This window comes from Balaenoptera borealis (genome assembly GCF_965194805.1).
Source record: "Balaenoptera borealis genome assembly, chromosome: 11".
Classification (NCBI taxonomy): Eukaryota; Metazoa; Chordata; class Mammalia; order Artiodactyla; family Balaenopteridae; genus Balaenoptera; species Balaenoptera borealis.
Genome location: NC_138868.1, coordinates 8387568 through 8401197, shown reverse-complemented (window position 1 = coordinate 8401197; position 13630 = coordinate 8387568). Strand labels below are relative to the sequence as shown.

Genomic DNA, 13630 nt, shown 5'->3' with positions numbered 1-13630 from the left:
GACTTTGAGATGTAGCCTTATCAAAGTGTGAGCAGGCGACAGGGAAGACGGGAGACGGCGCTCTCCCACGTGAGGTGGAGGAACTGTTGGGTTGTTACAGGGGATGTATTGCCAGGCAGTGGAGCCAGTGATGGGACAGCTTAGGTCCTAAGCTCCAGCGCCCACAGGATGTTGACGTTGGACCTTAGGCTGTGCTCTTTTGGAGTGAAGGTGGGCGCTCTTCCCACCTCCTTTTATCCCCCTGCCTTATGATTCTTTCTTTGCATGCCTACCAGCCTCCTGGAGCCTGCCCCCATACCCCAGCCTCTTGCGCTTTTTGCAGAGAGCTAAGGGCAGTGGTATGGGGAACCGGAAGGGCAGCATACTCAAAGGTGTACATGTTTCCACCCTGCAGCCCGCCTTGGGACACCTCGACTCCAAGCCCAGCAGTAAGTCCAACATGCTGCGGGGCCGCAACTCAGCCACTTCTGCTGACGAGCAGCCCCATATTGGCAACTATCGACTCCTCAAGACCATCGGCAAGGGTAACTTCGCCAAGGTGAAGCTGGCTCGGCACATCCTTACTGGGAAAGAGGTGAGCTCTGGGGTGGGGGACATGGCAGCACCTCCCAACTGTTGATACCCCAGCAGGTAGTAGTGGGACTTCTACCACAGCCAGCCTTTTGTTTATCAGGCAGAGATGAGGTCTGAACAGATAGGGGTGCTAAGAGGGATAGGGCCAAAAGGAGGCAGAAATACAAAGGAGGAAGTAGATTCGAGTCCTGAGTTTAGCCTGGTCAAAGAGGTAATCTTGGGCTTTTTATCTCTTGTTCAGGTAGCTGTGAAGATCATTGACAAGACTCAACTGAACTCCTCCAGCCTCCAGAAGGTAAGCACACAGTACCTGCTGTCCCTTTCTAAACCTCTGTCAGGAGTTGATGATCTGCTGACCCCATTTGGACCTCCTCTTGAACCCCTAATTCAGAATCTCTGGTCGTTTCACTGTTCCCACCATCCCTTCCCATGGCTCTGCCGTCTTTAGGGTTTTGGTTGGATCACCTGTGTTGGCTCCTCCTGAGTCAGCTTCCTGGCCACAGGCACTGGCTCTTTTAGAAGCCTTTCTGCCCCTTTCCAGCCCCTTGGCCTACCTGTCTGACCTACTTCCTGCATCTTCTTTTCTTCTGGCCTGGGACCAGCCCTATGCAAAAACACATGTATATAGCCATTACTAGAAACACATGCAGTTAACTGTAAGATCTGAATGATCCAGGGGAGTGGCTCTAGAAGTACAGGGATAAGAGGAGGCAGAGAACCTGCCACTGGATTCTGTGCCAGCTACATTTCAGAGAATGGGTATGGAAGGCTGGGGTTTTTCGAAACTAAACTCCAGTTTCAAGCCTCTGACAGTACGTGCAGATTAATGACAGGTCCTCCCAGTTTTCCTTCTCACTTCTAGGCTTCTTTTGACTAACAGTTGCAGACTCCTTTGCATGTAGTCTTTGCTAGATGAGGTTGAACTTTTCCTTCCCTTCTTGACTTACAGTGGAAAACTGAGGTCTTACTTAGCTGGTCGGGGAACCCTCTAGGTGAGACCACATATGTAGGAGTGAGAAAAGAAGGCTTTCGTTTGCAGGAGAGGGACAGCTTACCAGTGACTGGTTGGTGTAGAACTAGAAACTGTCTGCCCTCTGCCCCCACCCTGGGCTCCGGCAGTTAGGGGAAGGAAGAAATCTCCCGTCAGGCTCCCAAAAAGCTGCCCCTATTCAGGTCAGTCAGATTTCCTCATACTCCAGCTGACCCTGGCTCAGATTTTCTGACCTTGATTAATCTAGTTCTTTGCATCTCGTGGCAGATTGAGTTTTTCTTTTCATGAGCACATTGTTACTTGAGTTAGGAGAGGGCATAACCTGATGCTAACAACCAACTACAGTGAGATTGGGAAGCTTGGGACTAGAGGTTGGGAGCTGTTACTGAGCGAGACACTCACAGAATTAGTGTGAGTTGAGGTACCCTGACATGCTGACAGCCAAAACCAAGGTGTTTCCTATTTTTTGTTACCCCTGGGATCCCCTCAAAGTTCTTTGACTCAAAGGAAACATGGCTGTCATCACCAGGGCTTCCCTGCTGCTGGGAGCTTTCCGGAAGGAAGGGAAAGAGGGCTACTCTTGACATGTTGGCTCAGACCCCACAGAGTAGAAGCCAGCTTGGTGTGGGCCATTTGGTCTTTGGAGCAGTTTAGCCTGCCAGAGTCAGCTAGGCCATCTTATTTCCCACCTCTTTTTTCTCCCTGCCTCTTCCTGACTGGCTGGAAGCACCAGCACCAGACAAATATAGCCATTTTTAAAGCCTTTAAACACACTCCATTGCCAAGGCCAGTCTGATTCTGGCCAAATCACTCTGTTTAAATTTGATCCCAGCAATGATCCCTAAAGGACAGGCACTGAAGAAGCTAACCTCTTCGGGGTTGTAGACAAGCCCAGAAAACTCCACGCTCTCCTAGGAGAATGCCCTTTCCAGGCCCATTATTGCCCCTGAGGTGGCATCCAGGATTTTTTGCCTCTTCATCCAAGATAACTATTGGGCCTGGGAAGAAAGCAAGAAAAACCTGGGCTCTAACAAGAAAAGGGAGCCAAGATCAGAATCAGGTTCTCGAAGATGGGAAAACCTGTCTCTTCTTTTCCTTTCCAGCTCACAAAAGCTCTGGGATCTCATTAAAGGAAAAGAAAGAAAGATGTGTTCACTTTTCCCCATAAAATATAGCCTAAATTAGGTCTCCATACCTCCCCTCTCCTTAAAAACAAAAACAAAACACAACACAACTAGTTCTGCTCCTCGTGCAAACGGTGAGGCCTAGAAGTTGCAAAAAACCCCACCTCCAGTTCTCTGGCCCCCGCAGAGGGGATGGAGTTCATTTCTGTCATCTTTCTTTATGGAAATGTATGGTTTGGAGTCCCTGATTTTGTTTCACAAAGAGAGCGTGAGTGTGTGGAGGTGGATTTGATTAAAATTGGCATCAGCTATATATAGGAGTGGCTTCTTCTGTCACCACCCCGAGGCCCAGGAGAGAAAGGCGTACCCACTAGTGCAGAGCCCTCTGACTTCTGTAAGTCAGAAGGTGGTGGGCCCCTTCAGAGGGGCCCCTTCAGAGCTCCCCTACCTCTTCACACAGACCAAGCTAGAGTCTGCTTTGTCAGTGAACTGTAGAAGCAGCTCAGGTTCTAAGTGTTCATGTACGTGGGCTCACGCTCCCTCTTTCAGAGGCATGCAGCCAAAACCCGTCTGCTGTTTGGGGGCTGGATTTGGGGAGACAACACCCAAGGGTGCAGCTGGCTCGTCCAGATGCTGCCCCTGAGGGTACAAGTCATGAGAGCCCAGCTTTCCTCACACTGACCCTTCTTGCTCTCCTTCCCCACCATGTCCTTCTCAGCCACTGGGGACGGGCATGGAGGATCTGGACAACTACTCTGTTTCTTTTCCCTGCCTGTTTTCTCTTTTGGAAAAAGAATCCTAGCAGTGGCTCTGTTTGGAGGGGACCTGAGGGAAGCAAGCTGAGCAAGCATGACCCCTGATATTTTATTTTCCAGCTGTTCCGTGAAGTAAGAATAATGAAGGTTTTGAATCATCCCAACATAGGTGAGAACCAGTCATCATTCCTTTCCTCTTCCCCCACGGCAAGGCTCCACCTCCCAGCATGTGGCCCTTCTCCCTGAGGCACATGGCCTTCTGGAGTCTGTCGTCTTCAAGGATGCCTCTGGGGAAGCCCAGCTCAAGATCCAGCGCTGCCTCTGGCGCACAGGGCTGTCCTTAGTGGTGTGGCTGCCTCGAGAGGAACCTGTCTTTGGGAGAGTAGGAATGGGAGAGGAGGAAACTTTCATTCCTAGGATGCCCCTGTACATGTTGGGGCTCGATGTGTGGCCCCTGCTGCTTCTCTGACTCATAGCTTGGCCTTTTCTCTTGTAGTTAAGTTATTTGAAGTGATCGAGACTGAGAAAACTCTCTACCTTGTCATGGAGTACGCTAGTGGAGGTAGGTATGGAATTGCCTCTTCCTACTGTGTCCCCACCTTCCCCAGCCCCAGCAAGCTCTGATGTAGACCCTGCCCCTGTCACTTGCAGGAGAGGTGTTTGATTACCTAGTGGCTCATGGCAGGATGAAAGAAAAAGAGGCTCGAGCCAAATTCCGCCAGGTGGGTGTGACTCCCTCCATGGAGTGTGGGCCCGACCTCTGCTTTGGGGGGTTTGGCATACAAGGAGGAGCTGCCTGTCTGTAAGCGGCCTCTGGAGGGTCCTTTGGGCTTTGCTTATCTATGTGGCAGCTTCGAACTCGGTCACAGGATCACAGCTCCACCAGCCCCTGTAGCCCACCTTCAGGTGCCCCTGAGCTGACCCCTCTTCCTTCCTTTCAGATAGTGTCTGCTGTGCAGTACTGTCACCAGAAGTTTATTGTTCACAGAGACTTAAAGGTAAGGCGTGCTCTCATCTCCAGTGTCTTTGAGTCAAGGCTGGGTCCTTCACCCTCTGTTAACTGTGACATAACCATTACACCCTGGGTGTTCAAGGAAACTCCAGCCTTTAATTGTTTGGAGATGATGAGGAAGCCCCTGGGGCTGCTTCTGACATAGGCCTTATGACTGGACTTAGGATCCCATTCCAGCTAGCGAGGAGAGGGTCTCTGCCATTTCACCTCTCAGCACTTCACCTTCCGGTGCAGCCAGGCGTGGCAGGAGGGCTGCAGGCAGCCTGGCGGCCGACCGAGGAAACAGCGTTGACTGTCCCGCAGCTGCATCACAGCTGCTTTGCAGACGCGCGGCACACTCCTCCCTTTCACTGAGCTGTTAGCACGTGAGACTACCTATGAGTCTTCCTGGCCCCTGAGTCCTCGCAGATGTGACCACGGTGAACCCGGCCTGACAGGGAAGCTTTGCACAGCTCACAGCGTCTCTGAGCCTTCAGATCCCAGCTCTCACGTGGCTGCCTGTGTGAGGAGCGGCCTGCGCGGCCCTCCTCCAGCCCAGCCCAGCCCAGCCCCCGCACACTGATCGGGGGCCGGCCCTGGAGTTGGTGGGAGAAGTTCTAACATTGAAGATGACTTCCTGTTTGTTCTTCCGTTCTCCTCAGCTCCTTCTGTCCGGTGCCTTCGTGTGATCCCCTTGGTTCCCTGACATTCTCCTTCTTACCTCCCAGGCAGAAAACCTGCTCTTGGATGCTGATATGAACATCAAGATTGCAGACTTTGGCTTCAGCAACGAATTCACCTTTGGGAACAAGCTGGATACCTTCTGTGGCAGTCCCCCTTATGCTGCCCCAGAGCTCTTCCAGGGCAAAAAATACGACGGACCCGAGGTGGATGTGTGGAGCCTAGGAGTTATTCTATATACACTGGTCAGCGGATCCCTGCCTTTTGATGGACAGAACCTCAAGGTGGAGTGAAGTGCAGGCTTAGATCATTTGTATTCTCATTTCTTCTCTTGGCCTCTGGTCTTGTCCCCGACCTCTCACCTTTGCTGCTTTTCTACATTTTTCCTGAGCCAGAGCTTCAAAGAAGGGCTTGCAAAAGGTAGCAGCTATTAAAAGCCCTCTGCACCCAGCAAAATAACCTCAGTTCCTCTCTTGAGGGCTGGGATAAATTGTATGTCCGTTCACCCCTCCAAGGTACTCAGGATTGCAAGCCTCGGGCTGATCAAGCCAGAGGGCGTGGGGTATTTGACATCACCGACTCTCTAGTGAGGTGCCTTGTCCCAGGCTCTCTGCCTCTTACCATATTTCATTTATATCTGCCTGGCCAGTCTTAAGCTGTCAGGAGCCTGGATATTAGGTTCCTTCCCTTGGCCTTGGGTGATTTAAATTTCCCTCCTACAGGAGCTGCGGGAGCGGGTACTGAGGGGGAAATACCGTATTCCGTTCTACATGTCCACAGACTGTGAAAACCTGCTTAAGAAATTTCTCATTCTCAATCCCAGCAAGAGAGGCACTTTAGAGGTGAGCAGCCTGAGCCCAGCTGGTAGGAGGTCCTGGGTTCCCAAGGAAACCTCCAAGCTGAGTCTCCCTCTCTGCCCTTCCTCTTCCCTTTACTCCCCAGCAAATCATGAAAGATCGATGGATGAATGTGGGTCACGAAGATGATGAATTAAAGCCTTATGTGGAGCCACTCCCTGACTACAAGGACCCCCGGCGGACAGGTGAGGCTGTGCTGGGCCATGAGGTTGAGCCTGCCTAGGACTCAGGACCAGCCTTAACTGTATGTCCCCCCACGCAGAGTTGATGGTGTCCATGGGTTACACACGGGAAGAGATCCAGGACTCGCTGGTGGGCCAGAGGTACAACGAGGTGATGGCCACCTATCTGCTCCTGGGCTACAAGAGCTCCGAGGTGTGTGCCCCCTGCTCCCTCCCCCGTCTAGCCAGCCTCTCTGTCAGTAGTATCCCCATGCTTCTAGCAGCTGTTGAGGGCAGAAGCTCATCTCTGAGTAGGTGTGCTCTCTACTGACTAATTTTAAGCCTCAGCTCTGGTGGTGCTAAGGTCCCCTGGCTTTTGCTTTCACTAATTTCCATTAGTAGTTCAATAGGGAAGCTGGTGGGGTATGGGCCTGGGTCTGGGTTTCCATACGGGTGAGTAGATCTGGCTCATTCTGTGTTGGTTAGACTGGGTCTAGGTCATTCTGGCTGGGTCAGTTCTGTGTTGGCTCTAGAAGTCTCTGACTGTTTCGATATGTTTGTGTCTCTCTGTATCTGGAAGTCTGGGTTCCTGGGTGCTCTGTGTCTGTCTTACAGGAATCTTGAGCCTGTGTGTTGCTTCTGCCTAGAGCTTGTGTCTGGGTATATGTATCTGTGTGCGTGTACATCCATCCCCCCGTCTGTGCATCTGGAGGCTTCGTGATTATTGTTCTGCTCGTATGCGTACCCATGTCTGCGCCTGCATCCCTGGGTCTCTGTGGGAGTAGGGTCTTGTTCACCATCTGTGTGTCCCCACATCCAGTCGTGGCCTCCCCGTCCTGCTCTCCCCCTGATGGTGTTGGACTCCCTTTCTTGATTCTTGACTTAGCCTGCTCAGGAGGTATTGGGGGGTGTCTCTGAGTCTGACTGTGCATTCTTATGTGTGTGGTGTGTGTATCCCACTCTGAGGCCAGGGTTCTTTGTGGGGAGGTTGGTGTGTCTTTGACTGTGTTTGTCAGGGTCTGTGTTGGGACTTGTCTCCGTGAGTGTTTATTTAGAGGCACGTTGGTCTTGCAGGGGGTATGTCTCAAGGGAGCCAGCCTGGGGTGAATTAGTGTCAGGCAGGAATGTGTAAGTGGGATCATCCATAGGCAACTCTTCATGACTTCTGCCCTCCCTTTTGTGTTCTTGCAGCTGGAGGGAGACACCATCACCTTGAAGCCCCGGCCTTCAGCTGATCTGACCAATAGCAGTGCCCCTTCCCCCTCCCACAAGGTACAGCGCAGCGTCTCAGCCAACCCCAAGCAGCGGCGCTTTAGCGACCAGGGTAAGTACTTCTGGGAGCTGCAGGTGGGGGACTCACCCCTCGCCTGATGGGTTCTTGGGGCTTTGGATGACACAGCTGAGTTTCCGTCCCTGTTCAGCCCTTATTAGTAGCATGTCCTTGGGCAAGTCACTTAACTTCCCTCCAACTTGCCCTTACCCATTCCCACTGTCCTCTGGCCCAGCAGCTGGTCCTGCCATTCCCACTTCTAATTCCTACTCTAAGAAGACTCAGAGTAACAACGCAGAAAACAAGCGGCCTGAGGAGGACCGGGAGCCAGGGCGGAAGGCCAGCAGCACAGCCAAAGTGCCTGCCAGCCCCCTGCCCGGGCTGGAGAGGAAGAAGACCACCCCCACCCCCTCCACGGTGAGCCACGCCCACCCCCCTCCCTCCTCCTGGCCAGCCCCACCTCCTTCCCATCCTCCCCGCTCCTGCTGTGGGGCCTGCCCTCTCCAGGCAGCTCTTTCCTTAATCCAGACCCAGCTCCCTTTGGCTGCGTACCTGACCTTCCGCCCGGGGCCACTTCTGCTTACTGTAGAAAACCCTGCCCCACAGAGTAAAAGCGAAATCCGTTCTTTTCCCCAGCCCGACTGCTCGTGGTGGAAGGTGGAGGGGGAGCAGGCCTTGTGAACCTGCCAGTAGAACACTTTGGTTTTCTGTGATACCACTCTGCCCTTTATTCCCCGCAGAACAGCGTCCTCTCCACCAGCACAAATCGAAGCAGGAATTCCCCACTTTTGGAGAGGGCCAGCCTCGGCCAGGCCTCCATCCAGAACGGCAAAGACAGGTGAGCAGGCCCGGGCCCTGCCTGCCATATTCCCCGGGAGCCACCTCTCCCAGCGGTGACGTCTGTCGGCAGCACCATCTCCCCTCCTGCTCCCTGGAGTCCCATCCTGGCTCTGTCCAGTCCAGCTTTCCACACACCAGCACCTCCTCCCTGCTCTCCCCACCCCCGCTTCTCCTCTTCCCTGTGCTCCTGTGACCGCTTCTTGCGGTGTACCGAGTGTGACTCCATGGTCATCTCAGCTGCCTTCTTGCTTCTTGACTGCAGCCCGGGCGTGGCATCAGTGCCTGAGGGGCCCCAGCTCAGGGCAAAACCGAGAGATGCCCACCTGAAGCGTGTACACATTGAGGGTGACTCTAGCTGTGCCCATGAGAGCAGAGCCCCCCTAACCTTGACCGTCACGTTGAGTTCCTGGCTCCTTGTCTTCTGAGCTTAATGAAAATTCCCTTTAGCAACCCGCTGCTCTTTCTGGCGACGACACATCCTTGTTCTTAGAATTCCTAGGAGACCAGTGCAGCCCGGAGGCAGTTGCCTCCTGTCGGCTTTCCTGCACTTTGGGTTTCCTTCCCTAGGCTCTGGCCTGCCTCGCCTTCCTTACTGTGCCCTCCACTTCCCAGCCCTGCCTCCCTCGGCTCTGGCTTGTGCCCCATTGCTGCTCCTGGGCCTGACCTGCATCCTGCCGAGGCTCCCCAGCTCTGGCCCTTCCCGCCCCGCCTGTGCTTCCTAACCGGAGCCTCCTGCCCCCCCCCCACCCCTAACCCAGGCCTCTCCACTGCTTTTGTCTCCTAGCCTAACCATGCCAGGGTCCCGGGCCTCCACGGCTTCTGCTTCCGCCGCGGTCTCTGCGGCCCGGCCCCGTCAGCACCAGAAATCCATGTCGGCCTCCGTGCACCCCAACAAGGCCACTGGGCTGCCCCCCACGGACAGTAACTGTGAGGTGCCGCGGCCCAGGCAAGTGTGCTGGGGCGGCTGGTGCCCCTGCTGCCCTCAGCCCACCACCCCCCCCCACAGTCTCCTCCCACCTGGGGTTCTGCTCTGTTCTTGGCATCTTAGCCACAAGAGATGGCTGTCCTCCGCAGCCAGGAAGTAGGGGACACAAAAAATAGCTTAATGCCCCTCTTTTCCTCCAGTTCTCCCTCTCAAAACAGATATGCAAGAAGCCGTCCCGAGGCTCCAGAAGGAAGCCTTTTTGTTCTGAGCCTTCCTGGACTCCTTAGGACCCCGGGGACAGTCCGCATCACAGGGACTCAATCCTTGAGGGTTGGTCACCATCGTCCCCTTGAGGTTCCAGCCTGCCGGGCTCCGAAGGAGCCTCTTCTCTCCATCCTGTACTGTTCTCCACACACGCACCCTTCCCTGCCTCCCCTCCCTCCCCCAAACCATCTCCTCCCCCTCCACCCAAACATCGTCCTTACTGGTGTCCTCAGTGGTCACACCCCTTCCTTCTGTGTCCTCTGTGATGGCTGCCTCTGCCCTAGCGTCCCCCTTCCCTTTCCCACGCCAGGGTGCTCCAGATGCTGGTGGTGAGGGCTTTCTCATGCCCTGATGCATTTCCCCGCCCCCCACCTCTTTTCTCACAGCACAGCCCCCCAGCGCGTCCCTGTCGCCTCCCCCTCCGCCCACAACATCAGCAGCAGTGGTGGAGCCCCAGACCGAACTAATTTTCCCCGGGGTGTGTCCAGTCGAAGCACCTTCCACGCTGGGCAGCTCCGGCAGGTGCGGGACCAGCAGAATTTGCCCTACGGTGTGACCCCAGCCTCTCCCTCTGGCAACAGCCAGGGCCGGCGGGGGGCCTCGGGGAGCATCTTCAGCAAATTCACTTCCAAGTTTGTACGCAGGTGAGTAGGGGGCCTAGAGCGGCAGAGAGCCTGAGGCCAGGCCTTCCACCTTGCCTGGGGGTGGGGGTGAGGACACCTGGGGGTTAGAACTGGGATCAGGTCCCAGGGTTAGAAACCTCAGGAAGCCTAAGAAATTGAGTCTTTGTTGGCACCTGAGATGCCCAGACCCATCCGTCCCTCTCAGGCCTCCCCAACTCCTCGTTCTCTGGCCCGAGCAGATGGCCGATGCCGCCTCCTCTCTAGGAGAGTGTGAACTCAGATGCTAAAATAAAAGCCCCCCTCGTCTCTCCTGGGTTCCCATGGAAACTTATATTTGGTGACGCAGCTGCAAAGTCATGAGGCCTGAGCCAGGCTGGGCCGGCAAGGAGAGTTTCTCCTGGTCTCTTGTCTTGCCCCCTTTGACCTCCTTTCTCCCCACTCAGTTGGTTTTGTCTGGCTGCAGCCACTCCCCTCTGCCTCAGCCATGTTCCTCTGCTGGGGGGCTGGGGGTTGGCGGGATGAAGGCCATAAATGAAATAGCTGCTGGGGGCCTAGGATGGCTCCCTTGCAGCCTGAGGCACTCTGACGCTTCCCTGCGTGGGACCCGGGGTGAAGGTTCTCTTCGTGAGGTTCCTCACTCCTGGCCCCTGATGACCCAAAAGGACAGCGTTGATTCTTGAGGTGCATCCAGTAATCTGGCCTCCTGGGCTGCTCCCTGTCTCCATCCCACCGCTTCTTCAACCATCTTAGTGTAGCTCAGGAAGCAGCAGGGGCCTTGGAGAGAACAGGTTTGCCTGCCCTTCCTCGTGCACTTCATTCCACTCAGCTAGAGCAGCCAAGCCATGCCCCTTTCCAGCCCCGGAATGCAGGTGTAGGGCTGCAGGGTGGGGTGTGAGCAGATTGGGATGTCTGGGACTCTAGTCTCGCTGAGCGGCTCTTCCACAAGTGGGGTGACCCTTGAACCTGTAAAGCCCACTCCCCACCTGCTTATCCACATACCGTCTTGTTGGTTTTTTTTTTTTATTTCTTTTTCTATTTTGTCTTTTTTTGTTTGTTTTTTTAGAAATCTGTCTTTCAGGTTTGCCAGAAGGTAGGCGTTGAGCCCGCTGTGTGTGCGTCTGTGTCCTGTGTCCTGCCTTCATCACTAACTCCCCTTTTCTGGCTCTTGCTCCCTCCTGCATCTGCTAACCATGTCTGTGGGGTCCTCTCTCTGCCATCTTAAAGGGATGAAGACGGCCTCTGCCTGGGCGGCCCACAAGGCCACGTTTGCCCACTCAGGGCAAATGACTCTGAAAACGATGGGCCTGTCCCCAAGCAAGGGGGACCTTCTCAGGGAATTCTCCCTTTAAGATTGTCTCCTTCCCCCCAGTCCCCTACCCTGGGTTTTGGTCACAAGCGCGTTGGGTTCCTTTTCCAGCCCTTTCCCGTGTCCGTGCATGCGCTCTGAGGAAGCTCCACTGGGGTCGAAAGTGCATCTGGGATGGGATCTCATTCTGGGTCTCCTGGGCTTCCCCTTCCCTGGTGCCCTGAACTTCAGGGCTCTGTGGCCTCTTGCCTCTGTTCTATGGGATGGCAGGACTTTGGAGGTACTGCAGGGACGCTGGGGTCTCAAGACTTCAGCCTGACGCCTCCAGGCCCAAGGAGCCTTTGCCTCACGAGTGGGGCACAGCACCCCCTTCTGGCAGCTCCTGCAGAACTAGGCCGACCCCACCCCCACCCCAGCATACCTCCTGCCTCCAGCTGTTTCTGGATGAATCAAGCCGCGTCCTCTCTGGGCTGTGTTCTCCAGTTATGGCCTGTGACTTCCGAAGAGCCAGAAGCTGGGGCATTCTAGGGCAGGGGCCGTCTACCCCTAAGCCCTGGCAAAACAGTGGGAGATCCCCCCTCCCTCAGGCGTCTCCCTTCCTAGGCCAGCTCCTGGCTCTGCCACCCCTGGCCCTGTCTTCCTCCTCTCTGGTGGCCTCGGTGGGCCAAATACCAAGCTGAGGACCAAGGGCCAGGTTGGGAGCCCTGGTTCCGCAAGGCCGTCAGCCCAGCCCCTTTGGTGCCCCAGCTGACAGAAGACGGCCAAGACAGGGTGTTCACGCTTCCCCCTTCCACCCACTGCTCGCCACCCAGCTCTTCACTGCATGGCTGGCTGTTGACTCATGGGGCCCCAGTGGGGGCCTGCCCTGCAGGGTACCTCCACCCACAGGGCAGGAGCCAGGTGGGGCCGGAGAGAGCCGGGCTGCTCTCCTGCTCTCCTGTTCCCCTGCACCGCCCAGGCTCCCGGCTCCAAGTGCGCCTGTTTGCATTCGTGTGTCTGTCGTGTCTTTGTGTTCCTTTTACATGTGCTGCTGCTGCCCTCTCTCACTCCTCCTTACATCCTTGCCCTCCTCTGCACTCCCCAATCTCCCAGCTCCAGGCACCCATCTTCCAGCCAGGAGCTGGAGAAGCCGCTCAGCGGGGCCAGACCTCTTCCCCACCCACCCTCCCAAGGTGTCTGCCCTGCTCTGCCCTCCGTCCTCCCTTCTGTGTCAGCAGATGGCCTGGCAGGCAGGGGAGTTATAAAAGAATGGGGGAGGTGGGCTTGTCTACAGCCGGCCTCAGGGCCCATCTCCTCCCCACCCAGTCCCAGGCACTGAGGCCCAGGCGTACTCAAAGCAGGTCCGGCCCTTGGCCGTTGGAGCCTCCTGAGAGAGACCTCTATTTATCCCCCTGCCCCTTCCCTCCAAGAGGACTACAGTTCTGAGACCCACTCAGGGAGCACTAGTGCAGAAGCCTCCCTCCGCGCGATCCCTGGCCATGGGCCGTGTGCTCCATGCGTGTGCCCGCACGTCCACACCCTCCTCCTCCCCGGCTCCTTCTCCCGGCACCCATCTTTGAGAGTGTGGGGAGGGGCAGGCCCCTTGTGTTGGGCTCCCCGTTGGAGAGGGACAGTTGAGCTGCCAGTGTGAGGTGCCGCGGAGCCATGTTGGCCTGCTAGGTGATGGGCAAGTGGCCTTTGGGCTTGGGTCCCGCCCACCCACTGGCGGCACCTCCCCGGACCCGCCCTCACAGAGGTCCCAGCACTAAACTCTCCCTCGCTCTGTTTTTTGAGGAACCTGAATGAACCTGAAAGCAAAGACCGAGTTGAGACGCTCAGGTGAGAGAGGGCTGGAGCCAGCGCCGGCCACCGGGCCACCGGGCTTGCCACGGGCCTCCTGCTCCTCTCTTCCTTCTGCCACCCGGCTCTTCCTCCACGCTTGTGCCCTGTCCTCCCCCTCTTGGGGCCTCCCTTTCCTCAGAGGACCCCCACAGCCCCGCTGCAGTGGGTGTGGGCCCTTCTCCTCAGGTCTGGTGTGTTCTGGAACAGGAGCCCTGGGCCGGGCGTTTGGGACTCTAGACTCCTACCCCTCGACAAGCTCACGTTCCTGTGAATCAGTCACTTCTTTCTGTCCAGTCTGTGACCTGCTCAGGACTACTGAGCGCATGCTCCCCTTTCTTCCCTGACCCTGCCCTCTTCCCAGGAAAGCATGGAGCTGTCACCTTGTCACCCCCTGCCAGGGGCTGGCTTCTCGCCCTCTCTGCCCTGAGAGACGAGACCGCCCACCCCT

General features: G+C 56.0%; 1 protein-coding gene across 15 annotated transcripts in view; it reads left to right on the top strand.

Moving 5' to 3' along the window:
• Positions 1-13630, top strand: part of MARK2 (microtubule affinity regulating kinase 2) — a 58326-nt gene that overhangs the window by 42367 nt on the left and 2329 nt on the right. For 4 of the 15 annotated variants that reach the window (XM_082344040.1, XM_082344052.1, XM_082344049.1 and 1 more), the window contains 17 exons: positions 395-574; positions 815-868; positions 3564-3612; positions 3940-4005; positions 4095-4165; positions 4385-4441; positions 5163-5399; positions 5838-5957; positions 6058-6157; positions 6235-6347; positions 7325-7457; positions 7639-7820; positions 8144-8241; positions 9028-9189; positions 9819-10076; positions 11119-11145; positions 13135-13179. In XM_082344040.1, the coding sequence (XP_082200166.1) occupies positions 395-574; positions 815-868; positions 3564-3612; positions 3940-4005; positions 4095-4165; positions 4385-4441; positions 5163-5399; positions 5838-5957; positions 6058-6157; positions 6235-6347; positions 7325-7457; positions 7639-7820; positions 8144-8241; positions 9028-9189; positions 9819-10076; positions 11119-11145; positions 13135-13179 (1952 nt within the window). The remainder of the gene's footprint in view (positions 1-394; positions 575-814; positions 869-3563; positions 3613-3939; positions 4006-4094; positions 4166-4384; positions 4442-5162; positions 5400-5837; positions 5958-6057; positions 6158-6234; positions 6348-7324; positions 7458-7638; positions 7821-8143; positions 8242-9027; positions 9190-9818; positions 10077-11118; positions 11146-13134; positions 13180-13630) is intronic. The other 11 variants (XM_082344047.1, XM_082344053.1, XM_082344054.1 and 8 more) reach the window with 10 other exon arrangements.